This window comes from Podarcis melisellensis (assembly GCF_964234715.1).
Source record: "Podarcis melisellensis genome assembly, chromosome: 17".
In the NCBI taxonomy this organism is placed as follows: domain Eukaryota; kingdom Metazoa; phylum Chordata; class Lepidosauria; order Squamata; family Lacertidae; genus Podarcis; species Podarcis melisellensis.
The window spans coordinates 14635084-14650514 of NC_138534.1; the positions used below are offsets into that span (position 1 = coordinate 14635084).

Genomic DNA, 15431 nt, shown 5'->3' on the forward strand with positions numbered 1-15431 from the left:
AATATATGATTATTTAAGTATACTTTCACCCCATTCCGTCTTATTCCCCAAACTTACAAATGTGTACAGGTAACTTTAATCTTATGCTTATTTTACTTATACAGTTGCAATTTTGTGCAGGTGAGCAGAGGAAACCCAGTCTCCATTTATTTCCCCACAGGCAACTGCACCAAGCTCCTACTGCAGCACCCCAAGTGTCAGGCTTTGGCAGGTGTCTTAGAGAGCCTATGTGGTGTAGTGGTTAAGAGTGGTGGACTCGTAATCTGGTGAACCGGGTTCGCTTCCCCGCTCCTCCACATGCAGCTGCTGGGTGACCTTGGGCCAGTCTCACTTCTCCGAAGTCTCTCAGCCCCACTCACCTCACAGAGTGTTTGTTGTGGGGGAGGAAGGGAAAGGAGACTTTTAGCTGCTTTGAGACTCCTTTGTTCTTGTTGTTTAGTCGTTTAGTCATGTCCGAATTTGTGACCCCATGGACCAGAGCACGCCAGGCACTTCTGTCTTCTGAGACTCCTTAGGGTAGTGATAAAGCGGGATATCAAATCCAAACTCCTCCTCCTCCTCTTCTTCTTCTTCTTCTTCTTCTTCTTCTTCTTCTGGCCCACTGGCCTCTGTCCCCAAGCTGGGCAGGTGCTTACTAGGCTTTGGGAAGGAGAAGGGAGGACTCGAGGACTCTGCCAGAGTCCTCACACCTGCTTCCCAAAGCCAAGCAAGCACTTACTGAATTTTGGGAAGGCTGCAGGAGAGCTTCAGGACCTTGTCAGAGTGGAATATTTTTTTCAACTTTCAAATTCCAAAAATGTGGGGTGCTAAAAAGTTGTAACATCGCCACTTCCAGGGAGGAAAGGTGGCGGACTAGTCATGGACTGCTGACACTCCTGTCGGCAGAGATAATTATGTTGTGATTGAGATAACCAAGGTATGAAGCTTGGTTACCAAAACTCCCTTTTGAGGTAAGGGAGTTCAACAATGAGCATCACATGTTCAGAAGATGATGTTCACCACGCCAGAGACAGAAGCTTTCGGGAGTGGAGGATCATCTATGGAGAGGAACAGTCATTGGGCCCATGCACCGTATAATGGCCCTTAAATTAGGCCATTGGGTCAGCAAAACCTCCTTCTTTTCGCCACTACTAAGATTGGAAGTAAATATGAGTTTTATTTTCTGTCTGCCAGTTAATTAGCACCCAGAAAGGAAGCGGGCTGCGGGGGGTGGGGCGGCGGCAGTGGCAAAAAGAAGCACTAATTAACAGGCTAGAAAATAAATCAAAAACCTTAAATTAATTACTATCAACTTCGAAAGAATACAGCTTATAAGATAGACCTGAATCTGCTTTCAATCTTCACTTGTAAATCTCCATCTTGTATGTTCTGTGTTGGCTATGGAAACGAATCTGAAAAAAGACACAAGAAGACACAAGTTCCTGGAAAAGGAGACTGCCAAGGGGGAGAGTAATAGGACCTAGTATGGCAAAGGCAATGCTGAATGCTTCACCAATAGTTTATATCATACGATGGTTGCAGGACGAACAGCTGACAGTTAAGAGCTGAGATGTGTAGAACATTAGAGAGATTGGATGAGATATGCTTCAGACTAAGAATGCACAAGACATGTGGGAAAAGATGTGTTTATATATCTGCCTGAACATGTGCAAACGTCTAGTGAATATTGTTAATAATCAGTAATAATAAATGTATGGCAAGAATATACTCCTAAACAGGATACAGTGGTACCTCAGGTTACATACGCTTCAGGTTGCATACACTTCAGGTTACAGACTCCGCTAACCCAGAAATAGTGCTTCAGGTTAAGAACTTTGCTTCAGGAGGAGAACAGAAATCGTGCTCCGGTGGCGCGGCAGCAGCAGGAGGCCCCATTAGCTAAAGTGGTCCTTCAGGTTAAGAACTGTTTTGGGTTAATAATGGACCTCCAGAACAAATTAAGTACTTAACTTGCGGTACCACTGTACTTTAAAAAGCTGTACAATCCAAAATGCATTTCATTTTTTAAAGAAATCGATATGCCACTGCTTTTTCACCTATTATGCTAATAATAGCATTAACCTAGGGCACTTATTAAGGATTTAAAGTATTCCCCAGACCATTATCCTGGGTAATTGTTTGTCTTCTGAGAATCTGAAGCATCCATAAAGCTTGGTTTGTTTTCCAACTGCTCGTGCCTCATACCTCTGTAACTTGCCAAGAAACCGGGAAGGAGTGGCTGAATGACTCGTGGTTAAGCAAGCCTGGTGGGTTTGGACATAACGCCAAACCATAGTTGAAGCAAACCACAGGCTAAACAAACCATAGCTTACTTACTCAGGGGCTGATTCTGCATAATATATTTGCAGAAATTCTGAAGTATCAGAATTTGAAACAAAAGTGACTAATAATCCTAGACTAGTGAATCTGTTTAGGCTTAGATTGGAGACACAGATAACACACCCTTCAGATCCCTAGCTGTGCCAATATGTTGTGCACTTATGGCCTTGATTTCTTCTTTCCTACTCTTGCGTTTGCTAGCGTGTACCTTCCTTCCTTTCTATTAATATCTTTTCTGTCAATGGGAAAGTCTGATTACAAAATACTGGATATCTGATATCTCTTTTCTTACATGTTCATTTTCATTCTTTGATTTGAGGCATGTGGTGCAATGACCCCTCTCCCTTCCATCCTTTCAAAAACCACTTCACATCGCCAGTGGCGTAGCGTGGGTTGTCAGCACCCGGGGCAAGGCAAGTAATTTGCGCCTCCCTAACCCGTGGATTTTAGCACTCGAGTCTCTTCCACTAGATTAGCGCCCCCCCCCCGATGTTGCGCCCGGTGTGGCCGGCCCCCCCTTGCACCCCCCACGCTACGCCACTGCACATCGCAATATGTAATCCTTTGCATTTCTCCCCCACCCCAGTTAATTTATGATACTTATTTCATATCTCCTAGTCTCTTTCTTTTAATAAATTCCTTCCCTGAACACCACCTATTCTTTCCTCCTTCTTGATTATTATATCCATCTGAGATTGTCCTTTTACCTTCCTCAAACTTCCACTTGGCAAGCACTATTATTTTCCTTAAATGAGCAATGTTAAGGATAAACTCTCTTTCCAGGATCCCAAAGAATGTCAGCTTAAGATAATGATTGTGGCTGCACCTCAAACCGCTGCTGCTCCCATTCAGAAGGAAGTGGGAAGAGTTGTTATGTCAGGGGTCGGCAACCTAAGACCTGTGGGCCACAAGTGACTCAAGGGGGTCGTTTTACCAACCCACGGGCAGTCCTGCTTGGCTGAGCCGCCCGCTTGGCGAGTCGCTGTGCTAAACCGGTGCAGCACAGTGCAGGGACTCGCTTTCGCAGCGCCCAAAATGGCGTCTGCGCAGATGCGCCGGGACCACATAACACCAGTCCTGAGAGATCTGCATTAGCTGCCAATACGTTTCCGAACACAATTCAAAGTGTTGGTGCTGACCTTTAAAGCCCTAAACGGTCTTGGTCCTGTATACCTGAAGGAGCGTCTCCAGCCCCATTGTTCAGCCCAGACACCGGGGTCCAGCTCCGAGGGCCTTCTGGTGGTTCCCTCATTGCGAGAAGTGAGGTTACAGGGAACCAGACACAGGGACTTCTCGGTAGTGGCGCCCACCCTGTGGAACGCCCTCCCTTCAGATGTGAAGGAAATAAGCAGCTATCTTCTCTTTAAAAGATATCTGAAGGCAGCCCTGTTTAGGGAAGTTTTTAATATTTAATGCTGTATTGTTTTTAACACTTGATTGGAAGCCGCCCGGAGTGGCTGGGGAAACTCAGCGAGATGGGCGGGGTATAAATAAATTATTATTATTATTATTATTATTATGCAGATGCCGGAAATCGCGGGCGCACTCACTCATGTGCGCCTGTGATCCAGCCCATGGAGAGGGTTCCGCAGCAGTGAACCGGCCCAGGCAAAGTAAGCCTTGCCCAACCCCTGTGTTATGTAGTCCTTTATACAGCTTTTAGACCAGGGGTCGGCAAGGTTTACCTCGCCTGTGCCAGTTCACTCCAGCGGAGATCCCTCCATGGGCTGGATCGTGCATGTTTCGGCATCTGAGAATCCGCAGATGTGATTTCCGGCACCGTGGAAGCGAGTCCCTGCACCATGCTGCGCCAGTTTAGCGCAGCACATGGATACTCGCCAAGTGGGTGGCTCGGTTTGGGGGCAGTTAGTGGGCCAGTTAAACGACCCCCGCGGGCCACTTGTGGTCCATGGGCCTTAGGTTGCCTACCCCTGTTTTAGACAGAGCCATGTGCTATGAATGCTCCTCGTTTCAACCCCACTCTGAATGCCATACGTATGTCAGAATGCAATTGTTCTTAGAAATTCATAATATATTTGAAAGACAATTGTAGTCAGTTGACATTGCTTGTAGGGTTACAAGAAGTTTTGTAAGGAGAACTATATGAATTATTGCGAAAGAGGACTAAGAAGGAGTTTATTTAGGATTTGGATTTCATGGCAATAACTATAATAATAAAATGCAAAATTAGAAAGGAACTATCAGTTGAAGTTGATGGAAGTCCTAGGCTGTGATAACCAAAGTTTGTTACTGTTGTTTAAAATGGGATGTTATGTTTGGAAAACATGTGTAAAACCCCCAAAAAATTATATTAAAACAAAACAAAACAAAACAGAATGCAATTGTGCTGGCATGCATTATGAATGCCAGTAGAAAAGTGAGCCATTTATTTGTTCTTGTAATAATAATAATAATAATTTATCATTTCTACCCCGCCCATCTGGCTGGGTTTCCTGAGCCACTCTGGACGGCTTTCAACAGAACATTAAAAACAGAATAAAAACTTCAAACATAAAAAACTTCCTTAAAAAAGCTGCCTTCAGATGTCTTCTAAAAGTCATATAGTTGTTCATCTGTTTGACATCTGATGGGAGGGTGTTCCACGGGGCAGGGGCCACCACCAAGAAGGCCCTCTGCCTGGTTCCCTGTAAATTCGCTTCTTGCAGGGACGGAACCGCCAGAAGACCCTCAGAGCTGGACCTCCGTGTCTGGGCTGAACGATGGGTTGGAGACAAATACACCAGTCCTCCTAAGGTGATGAATTGTGTAAAGTGGTTGGGAACCTGTAGCGGGAATATAATTGATATTGCCTGTGTCAATCACTTATGACAAGAGAATCACCCAGCCTCCCCCTTCACCATGACCACAAAATGTTAAGAGCTGATTTTTTTTAATTTTTCAAAAATCTAAAATATAGAATTTTCTTTGTCAACTTTTAAAAACTTAAAGGACCTGACCTGAATGCAAAACTGCCTCTTTCTTCTCAAGTACCCTTTTAATTGTGTTTTTGCTCTGTCCCTTTCCTACTGCAAATATCGTGGGTTGGGGAGTTATGTGAAAATGGTTTTCTCATTAGGGAAGCCTTCTGAAGCAAGTCCTGTTTAACCGTTGTCGTGAAACTGTTACTTTTTCATGCCTACCTGGCAGATAGAACCACGAGGTGTGTTTAGGGCATTCAGGAATCTTAGGCAAGTCAACTGAAAAATCACATTTCCCTAAAAACTCAACAACTTCCTGGTTTTTAACTTTTTGAAGTAAATGCCACGTAACTGTAAGTTCTGAACAGTGGCATAGAAAGCAAAAAACTGTCATTCTTAAATTGACTATACATTTTAGCCAGTACAGGAATGCACAGGTAAGATACATTTCATATTTATCAGGAAACCAAATCCTCTACTTATTAGCAATTAAGATTGGAAAATTGTCACTGTTATCTTAGATCTAAATGTAAGAGAGAGATCAAGTGTTATGGAAACGTGACTGAACCCAGACCGTTTTTAGAAGAGAACATACAATCGAAAGAGTTGACTAAAGAGCGAAATAATGGACCGTTGCTGCTATAATTACTTTCTAAGTGCTTCCATTAAAGCAGGGAGAATAACATCTGAAATTCTATTATTAGGTCTCTGCAAAGCTTCAGTTTTGGTAGTCTGTGATAAATGCTCAGAAATGGAATTACCGAAGGAGGATTAGAACATAATGATGGGGGGGGGAATCACAGTGTTTCGAAAGAATTTGCCTTAATTTGTCATTATTTTGCGCCCCTACTTATCTCATGAATAATTTAAAAAGTCATTTTGAACAATTAACTCACCCCCAGGTATTAAAATGAGCTGATACTTCCAGTTCAGAGTGGAACTTTCCCTTTGAACTTGGAGAGTTCCAACACTGTTTCCACCATTGATTTGCATCTTATATAATCTTAGCTTTACTGCATTGGTGCTACAAGATTATTCCACTTTGCAGAAGGCTTTTCCTTCTGTTTGACGAAGGGGTGAAGAAGCTTCCTGACTCAGATGTTTTCTTTGAAACATATGCTCAGCAATCGCAGTGCGACTGTAATGTGCATTTCTGAAGCATTCCTCTTTTATTTAAGTTTCCAGTTTTACAATTACATCGTTGTCAGGGTTTCTGGGAGAGAGGAGGAGATGACAGAGGAGACGGAGAGCGAGTGGGAGGAGGGGCAGAAGGATGAGGAAGAAGATGACGGAATTCTGAGGGAATCCACGAGTCTGAGCAGCGAGTCAGAGGATTCTCAAAAGGGGGTTACCTTAATCAAGCAAAAGGGAGGAGAAGGGAGAAGCGGAGAGGAGCCCAGTGGAAGACAGACGCAGCAAGAGGCGTCTCAGCCGGAACGGAGTAAAGGGGGTGGAGTCGTCAGCCTCTCGGAGGGAGCAGGATTAGGAGAGAACAGAGAAAGGGGGTTGGAGCAAGGTGTTCAGCCGGAAAGGGTGGAGAGCAGAACAAGGGGTGGTGTAGCGGTCGAAAGAAAGGTCAGCAGCAACGTACGCGCGCCAAGTTCAAACGTAGAGGCGCGCGGAAGTGGAGAGAGCTCAGGGGAGGAGCCCGGCCCTAAAGCCAGAAGGAGGGGGGAAGAGGCGGCAGAGGATTCAGCCTCAGGCGAGTCACGGAGAGAGGGAACCCAGGGGGGCAGGAAGACCCTGCGGAAAAGAAAGGAGAGGAAGAGGTGGTCTAGAGCCAGGCTATTAAGTTGGTGTGGAAGAGGGGAGGAGTCAGAGGGGACTTCAGCGGTCTAACGTGACAGACGTACGGCCACGATGCTGAACTGTACGAGAAGCAGAAATCTTCAATAAACTTTTCCTGTAAATAAACTGCAACGGAGTGAGGTCTCTTGTGAGCTGGGACCCGTCCTGGGTGGCCGTGACAATCGTTTTCCATTCTTATACAGCAGTTCTTTTTGACTTCCCACCCAGTCTGCATGAAAAACAAAACGAAGTATATTTAGAGTATATCACATAAAAAGCCACCACCTAAATTAAATCACTAGAAGCCTTACGTGGCTCAAGAGCTCAATACCTCTCCCCATAGGAACCGACCTAGACTCTGTTCTTGTCATCCAAGGCCCTTCTCTATGTCCCCACCCCCGAGAGGTTTGGAGGGTTAAAACACAAGAACGGGGCCTTTTCTGTTGTGGCACCCAGTCTGTGTAATGCTTTCCCCAGAGAGGCTTGCCCTGGCACCATCATTACATATCTTTAGGCTCTAGGCGAAGACATTCCTCTTTATCCCGGCCTTCGGCCATTAAATATCTATGGCCTGTTAAATGGGGAGGGTGAGCTGTTCTTACAATTATTTTTTTATTATGGTGTGTATTATCATGTTTTTTATTATTATGCTGTATAAATTATGTTCTTAATTTTGTACACCGCCCTGGGATTTTTGGATAAAAGGTGGTGTAAAATTTAAAATAAAGCAATAAAAAAACTTCAATCGTATCCCAAGAAACATTAAATAGGCTTTCACCGGAACGTGTTCTTAGGCATCTTGCAGACTATTGATGCTAAATAAATATTACCGTATTTTTTGATCTATAAGACTCACTTTTTCCCTCCTAAAAAGTAAGGGGAAATGTGTGTGCGTCTTATGGAGCGAATGCGGGCTGCGCAGCTATCCCAGAAGCCAGAACAGCAAGAGGGATTGCTGCTTTCACTGCGCAGCGATCCCTCTTGCTGTTCTGGCTTCTGAGATTCAGAATATATTTTTTCTTGTTTTTCTCCTCCAAAAACTAGGTGCATCTTGTGGTCTGGTGCCTCTTATAGAGTGAAAAATATGGTAAATCGTAGCATGAAATTGTAGTTTACAGAAGAAGATTCCCAGAAGGTGAAACTTAAAACACAACCCTAGAAGAGAAAATGTAATTTCCAGTGACACCCCAAAACTTACTGCGTTTTGTGCTCCGACCAACCTATCCAAGATGCTTACATTAACTACAGAAGCAATTTTCATAAGTACGTCTCATTTTGACAAGCTGTGCTTCCCTACTCTGCAGAAAGATTATTGCTGTGAATTTTATTGAGAATGTGTGAAAGCATGTTGATTACTTTGAATGTCTGCTGCTTCCTTATCTCTGTGTCTTTTACTATGATGTTGTAGAGCTTGGATCATATGGAAAGCTAAAATATTATGACACAATGACTGAAGAAGGTAAGAAATATTTTGGAATTTTTGTCTCAGCATTTTTTAATACTCTTTTTTCAAAAAAAAACTACTGTGATTACTTTTCTTCTTCTTCTTCTTGTTTTTTTTTCAGTTCCTCTTTGCATGATTTCACTGACATCGCGTGATGTGCTACCATACTTCTTGACGTTTTTATCAACTCGCATTTGCTGTTTCTTTTTTTATTGCCATACAGCAAATCAGTTTTGCTTTTACATAGCACACACTTCCACAGATCGGCACTTTCAAAACTTTGTTCTTCATGCAAACCTGATCATGTCCACAGCAAGCCCTACTGAGTACAGTGGGTCCCACTCCCATCTAAGTGTGTAAAAAGACCGCTGTCTAAATGTGCCTACATTTATTAACGCAAAACCCAGTGAGACTTATTAATCACACTTCTCATTTCGGATATAGCAAGCCTAGGAGATGACCTTTTGATTTTGCAAACACCTACGTGCAAATTGTTTAGAGCTTCATCAAAATATTTGGCTAATTTATGTGAGTGTTTTCATCGAGGTTAGGTGATGTTGTACAATCCACAATAACAACTGAGGTATAGTTTACACCTGTGCAGCCATTTTAAAAATGTAAGCTATTCCAATTAGCAGTTTGCTCCATCTTGTCAGCACACGCAGTCCTTATCCAAAGTTTTTGATGGACGAATGAGTGATGGGTGATGCTACTATCGTCTCCTCCCCATGGCTAAACCAAAGGTGGAACTGCTCTGAGAGTTCTTGCAATCCTAATGCAGGGAGGGGGGCAATTTCAAGGAAGAATCCATGGAAGGAAGTGAGGCACGTTGCTCTTCCCTCTCTCACTAATTTGGTGCTGAATGGATCTCGAACGGGAAGTAAGATTGGCATTTTTGCCACAAACTATGTCCATTGTTGGACGCGGGTGGTGCTGTGGGTTGAACCACAGAGCCTAGGACTTGCTGATCAGAAGGTCGGCAGTTCGAATCTCTGCGATGGGGTGAGCTCCCATTGCTCAGTCCCTGCTCCTGCCAACCTAGCAGTTCGAAAGCACGTCAAAGAGCAAGTAGATAAATAGGTACCACTCCGGCGGGAAGGGAACCGGCATTTCCGTGCTCTGCTCTGGTTTGCCAGAAGTGGCTTAGTCATGCTGGCCACATGACCCGGAAGCTGTACGCCAGCTCCCTCGGCCAATAAATGGAGATGAGCGCCGCAACCCCAGAGTCAGCCACGACTGGACCTAATGGTCAGGGGTCCCTTTACCTTTACCTTTATGTCCATTGCTGGGTGCGGGTGGCGCTGTGGGTTAAACCACAGAGCCTAGGACTTGCTGATCAGAAGGTCGGCAGTTTGAATCCCCGTGACGGGGTGAGCTCCCGTTGCTCGGTCCCTGCTCCTGCCAACTTAGAAGTTCGAAATCACATCAAAGTGAAAGTAGATAAATAGGTACCGCTCCAGCGGGAAGGTAAACGGTGTTTCCGTGTGCTGCTCTGGTTTGCCAAAAGCGGCTTAGTCATGCTGGCCACATGACTCAGAAGCTGTAGGCTGGCTCCCTCGGCCAGTAAAGCGACATGAGCGCCGCAACCGCAGAGTCAGTCACGACTGGACCTAATGGTCAGGTGTCCCTTTACCTTTTTATGTCCATTGTTAGTGGAAGGCCAGGTAGCAAAAATGTTTTGTGCTTAGCTGCTGTGCCTTGGTAATCTTCCACAACTGTAAAAATAATTCTGTATAAAGCCTTTTAAAGAGTAGTTACAGATCTATACTTGGACATATCCGCCTTAAATTAGCTCCATGTCAAACTTGAAAGATGCTCCTTCCCTCCGCAATTCTCAGAAATGCATGACTCTTGCTCTTCCGCATTTGCATGCAGTGAATTGCATTGGCCTTCTTGGCTTTTGTGGGCTCCAAAGTCTTGCAGTGGTGATATTGCTGTTCAGACATTGGTTTGCAGCTCTAAAGGTGTATCGGATGACAGAGGCAAAGACAACTTCTCCTTCTAGCTTGTGACTCCCAAGCTCTTAGGGCGCCTGTAGCACTGGAAAGTGGGACGTGGGTGGTGCTGTGGGTTAAACCACAGAGCCTAGGACTTGCCGATCAGAAAGTCGGCGGTTCGAATCCCCGCAACGGGGTGAGCTCCCGTTGCTCGGTCCTTGCTCCTGCCAACCTAGCAGTTTGAAAGCACGTCAAAGTGCAAGTAGATAAATAGGTGCCACTCCAGCGGGAAGGTAAACGGCATTTCCGTGCACTGCTCTGGTTCAGCAGAAGCGGCTTAGTCATGCTGGCCACATGACCCGGAAGCTGTACGCCGGCTCCCTCAGCCAATAAAGCGAGATGAGCGCCGCAACACCAGAGTCGGCCACGACTGGACCCAATGGTCAGGGGGTCCCTTTACCTTTACCTTTAGCACTGGCAAAGTCTTTTGTGTAAGATGGAGCTGGCTTTTCAAATGCTTCTGGACTTCAGCTCTCAACAGACACAGTCAGCATGGCCAGTGGTCAGGGATGGTGGGATTTGAGATTAACACTGCCAGGTTCCCCTCCCTTGCTCTCTTGAGTGTCATGCTAAGCGGCTGAAATGAGCACTTTCCCCATTATGGCCCTGGCAGTCAGTGCAACCACTGGCTTTGTTGGGGGGTGGGAACAAAAGTCTGTTTGTTCCTCTGGCTGCAAGAGGAACAGGTATGATCTTTCAATAGGACCCTGCCAATAGGACCAGATTGTAAATAGCCTTTTCTGTTTGTGTGCCTCTTCTGATGACTCCATAATCGATCTGTATCCATTTTTCTACTCATATGCAGATTTGTACTCTTTACCATGTGAGGTTTTGTACCTGTTATTTTAGATTTGCGTTTTCCACTGCATTAGAATGAACTAACTAATGAACAGATGACATTTCATTAATCGGTTCTTCATTTCTCTTTGTAAGCGCTCTTTATATAGTCTGGCTTTTGTTTCTTGAAGCACCCATTGATCTCGCTATTACATTATGTTGTATTAAATGCTCCTGTTTTCAAGCTGTGCCATGTGTTGCAAGTGCATTCTTCTGTGTCAAACCAGTACCAACTTTCAAATACATCCATCAGCCACTGCAAACATCAAATAATAAAAATGCTTCGGGATGGATGAATCTTGCCGCTGGAGAGACGAATTTTATTGGTGTCCATCAATTGCCATGTTTATCTTTTATTTGATTACATGATTATATCCAAGCTTTATGCCTTCATAGATAACCTTCTATGTTCTTAGTCCCAGTTTTTGTTGCTTCTCTGCATCCAGCCATCTTCTGCTCTCCAAAGGCCTTTCAGAAAACCACAAAGGTTACATTTTTAGAAACTAATCTGATCTCAGGAAGGTCTTTTGAGGGGGGCAAAAACCATTGTTGTCTGCATCTCAGAAACATAATGAAAAGGGAAATAGAAAAATATTTCTCTTCCACCATTTCCCCACAAATATTTGGTATTTCCCGCTGCCTACTGCCTACCATTATATTTGAGCTATATCCTTAAATCACTCCACTACTAATTGAAAAGCAATAGTTAAGATGAATACCGGAAGTCCGTGCTGCGGGCTGATCCCAGTTATAGCTGGAGACACAATCATGTGCTCTCCCCACCCCAGGCAAAGGAGTTGAATGCAGTTGTAAAAACAGATTGCTGCTTAGGGTACATACATTCATTTTTTTACTTTCACCTCTTCTAGGCCTTTCATGGTTTAGCAAATATGCCAAGCTTTTTTGTCCAAAGAAAACAACAGAGCAAAACAAATACGTATATCCATCATGGGAAGTATCCTGGTTTGTGCAAAAGACAGGTTCTTATTTTCAGATAAAATGGGGAACAGGTTTGCTGCAAACTCTGGGTTGTTTTACTACATTAAATTTGAATCAGACACTGGTCCATGGTGTTCGCTCAGCCAGTTCCTGCTCATTATCAAAATTCATTATCAATACAGAGGAAAATATATTGTAGCATAATTAAAATGTCATGCAGTTAGGTCTTTGAGTTGCATAAAGGTCTTATTGGGTTAAAGTATTTTATTGATTAATTGATAAGTAAATAGTGTATGATTTGTTGGCTGCATTTTATTGTTTGTGTTTTAGTGTTTCATATGTGTCTTAAAACTGTTGTATACTACCTTGAGATTCTCAGAGGAAGGCAAAAGAAACATTTTAATTAATTCCCCCCTCCCCATTGCATAAGTGAATCTCCAGTTCCTCTCCATCTCCCTTGCGGTACAACACCCCTATCTGTTCCAGAGGGTTGGGGGATCCTCTGGAAAAGATCTTGGGGTCGGTGGGGGGGCTATAGGGGGAGGAGAGGAGCAGGAAGTCCCATTGCTCATGCAGAAGTCAGTTGTGCAGTCAGACAGATATCATTGGTATTCACCCCTATATTTACTAGGTGGGCTCTAGCTTGAGAATGATTTTGCCACAATTAATGCATTAGTCTATGGCCTGCCAAAGGCCTCTTAGGCTGCAATCCATTTAATTTAGTGAGATCTAGTGTAAACTTGCATAGGACTGAGCTGTTAGTTGTCTCTTCTGGATACAGATAGGTAGCCATGTTGGTCTGCCATAGTCAAAACAAAACAAAATCCTTCCAGTAGCACCTTAAAGACCAACTAAGTTAGTTCTTGGTATGAACTTTCATGTGCATGCACACTTCTTCAGATACTTCAGTGTATCTGAAGAAGTGTGCATGCACACGAAAGCTCATACCAAGAACTAACTTAGTTGGTCTTTAAGGTGCTACTGGAAGGAATTTTTTTTGTCTCTTCTGGAATTTGTCTCCTAGGAATGGGGGAAAAAGGCGAAGCATAGCAGCCATCCTATTAATAAAAGTTGGTGTTAATTCTGACAGGTTTCTTAATTCAGCGTTAATTGAAACCAAATCCATGTGCCCCCTTGGTCCAAGGCGCTATCTCTCAGCCTTGCAGGAGCTTCTGATGATACAAGACACACGCAATACTAAGCCACCGTTTTGCAGCTATTCAAGTTGGAAGATATACCGTATTTTTCGCCCCATAGGACGCACTGTTCCATAGGATGCACCTAGTTTTTTTTGGGGGGGGGGAAATAATAATAATAAAAAAATTCCCCCCCAGGTGCGGGGCTGGGGCGGGGGAAGCCCGAGCTTCCCCCGACCCCAGCCCTGAGAACAGGCTGCTATCCACAAGCCGTGGGAGAGCTGTGCAAAGTCGCGCAGCTCTCCCACGGCTAGCGGAGGGCTGTGCGAAGCCCGAATCTTGGGGTGTGCTGAGCTCGGCGCGCCCCAAGCTTCTGGGTGCAGGCAAGCTCTCCGCTAGCCATGGGAGAGCTGGGTCTCCCACGGCTAGTGGATAGCTTCCTGAAGCCTGGAGAGCGAGAGGGGTCGGTGCGCACCGACCCTCCTCGCTCTCCAGGCTTCAGCGAAAGCCTGCATTTGCCCCATAGGACGCACACACATTTCCCCTTCATTTTTGGAGGGGGAAAAGTGCGTCCTATAGGGCGAAAAATACGGTAAGTTCAGCTTACTGTTTCACGGTGCAAGAAGCTGAGGCAGTAACAGGAATCTGCCACCTCCGATTGCTGTGCTTTAACAAATGTGTTTTTTTTTTCTTTCTTTCAGGAAAGTTCAAAGAAAGGGCATCTATTCTTCATAAGATGGCCAAAAAGTGTCAGGTGGAGGACGGTGAAAAACGGAATGGAAGTGCTAATCATGCCGGTAGGCAAAACATAATAATATTTAATTATTTCGTTTGCAGATATGTGAATAGATAGATAGATAATTTATTATGGTCAAAGACCAGCTCACATAACATAACACAATAAAAACAGCATTCATAAAGATAAAAGATACAATCGGAGCAGATTGCAGCATTAGCTCATGAGTTAAAATTGAGATATATACATACACCCGTACAACTGAGATTTGGGCTACCATAAAAAAAATTGACCCTGAGGCGCCCCAAAGGGGAACTTCAGCATTTCACTAGTAAGCTATTTTATTCTAGAGGATGATCTGTGCCTACAAATCTGGGCGCGGAATCTGGCTACCAGCCAGGTTGTTTTATGATCTTTGCCTAAGAGGAGAGAATTAAATATGTGAATAGAAATGCTATAGAGTACTTTACTCAAGAAAATACCACATTTTTTAAAAAATTGAGGTAATACCTATGTATTTATAGTATAATTGCAAAATAGCATGTACCTTTTTTGTTGCAAAGAAATCTGCATCTGTTCTGCACAAGATGGATGGGTCTGGCATTCTCATCTGTCTTCCAGTGCAGATAGGCTTCCCTGTGTGAAGCCATTGGCTTCTTGGTATATGTGGTGCAACTGCGTTCGCCAAATTGAAAGCAGAAATGAAGAACAAGCTTTCCTTCTGCAACATCTTTTTTCCATGCTTGGTTTTATTTAAGCTTATATCAGCGGTGGGGAACAGTAGCCCACTGGCCTAATTAGGCCTAGCAAGCCATTTCCCAAACCAGAAATACCTGCCCACATGATGTGTGATGCAGTGACAGTGAACCCCTTTGAAGGTATCACCTGACATCATACTAGAATCAGTTGGTTGACTGCTGGGCAGTCCCACTCAGCCAGTTCCCCTCCCCTCCCCTCCCCTGGCTTAGATAATCTTCTGTGATCACACAGGCTAATGATGGTCAACAAGTTGGCTCATTTGCAACCCACCAGCTGATACATGTGTCTGTCCCCCAATTAAGGGATAGCCCCGCATCCCTCATCCACATTCTTCTAGAGACTGGCTAGGAGTCAGAGAATATACTGCAGAATAAGCGGTGCCTTTTATGCCTTCCTCCTTCACCTGTTCACGAGTCTTTAAATTGTGGTGTGTGTGAATAGCCCAAGTTTATCCTGGTCAGGTCTAGCACAACAGGAACTAGGAGAATCCCAAAGCACTGCAAATTCTTCCTCTCTTGCAACATAAATGCTTATGTATGAGCAAATCACAGAGCTTCT

At 44.3% G+C, this 15431-nt stretch overlaps 1 protein-coding gene across 6 annotated transcripts in view; it reads left to right on the plus strand.

Moving 5' to 3' along the window:
* The window catches only part of SLC24A2 (solute carrier family 24 member 2), an 84891-nt gene that overhangs the window by 54604 nt on the left and 14856 nt on the right, over positions 1-15431 (plus strand). For 4 of the 6 annotated variants that reach the window (XM_081894197.1, XM_081894200.1, XM_081894198.1 and 1 more), the window contains 2 exons: positions 8434-8484; positions 14080-14175. In XM_081894197.1, coding sequence (XP_081750323.1) covers positions 8434-8484; positions 14080-14175 — 147 coding nt within the window. The remainder of the gene's footprint in view (positions 1-8433; positions 8485-14079; positions 14176-15431) is intronic. The other 2 variants (XM_081894201.1, XM_081894202.1) reach the window with 1 other exon arrangement.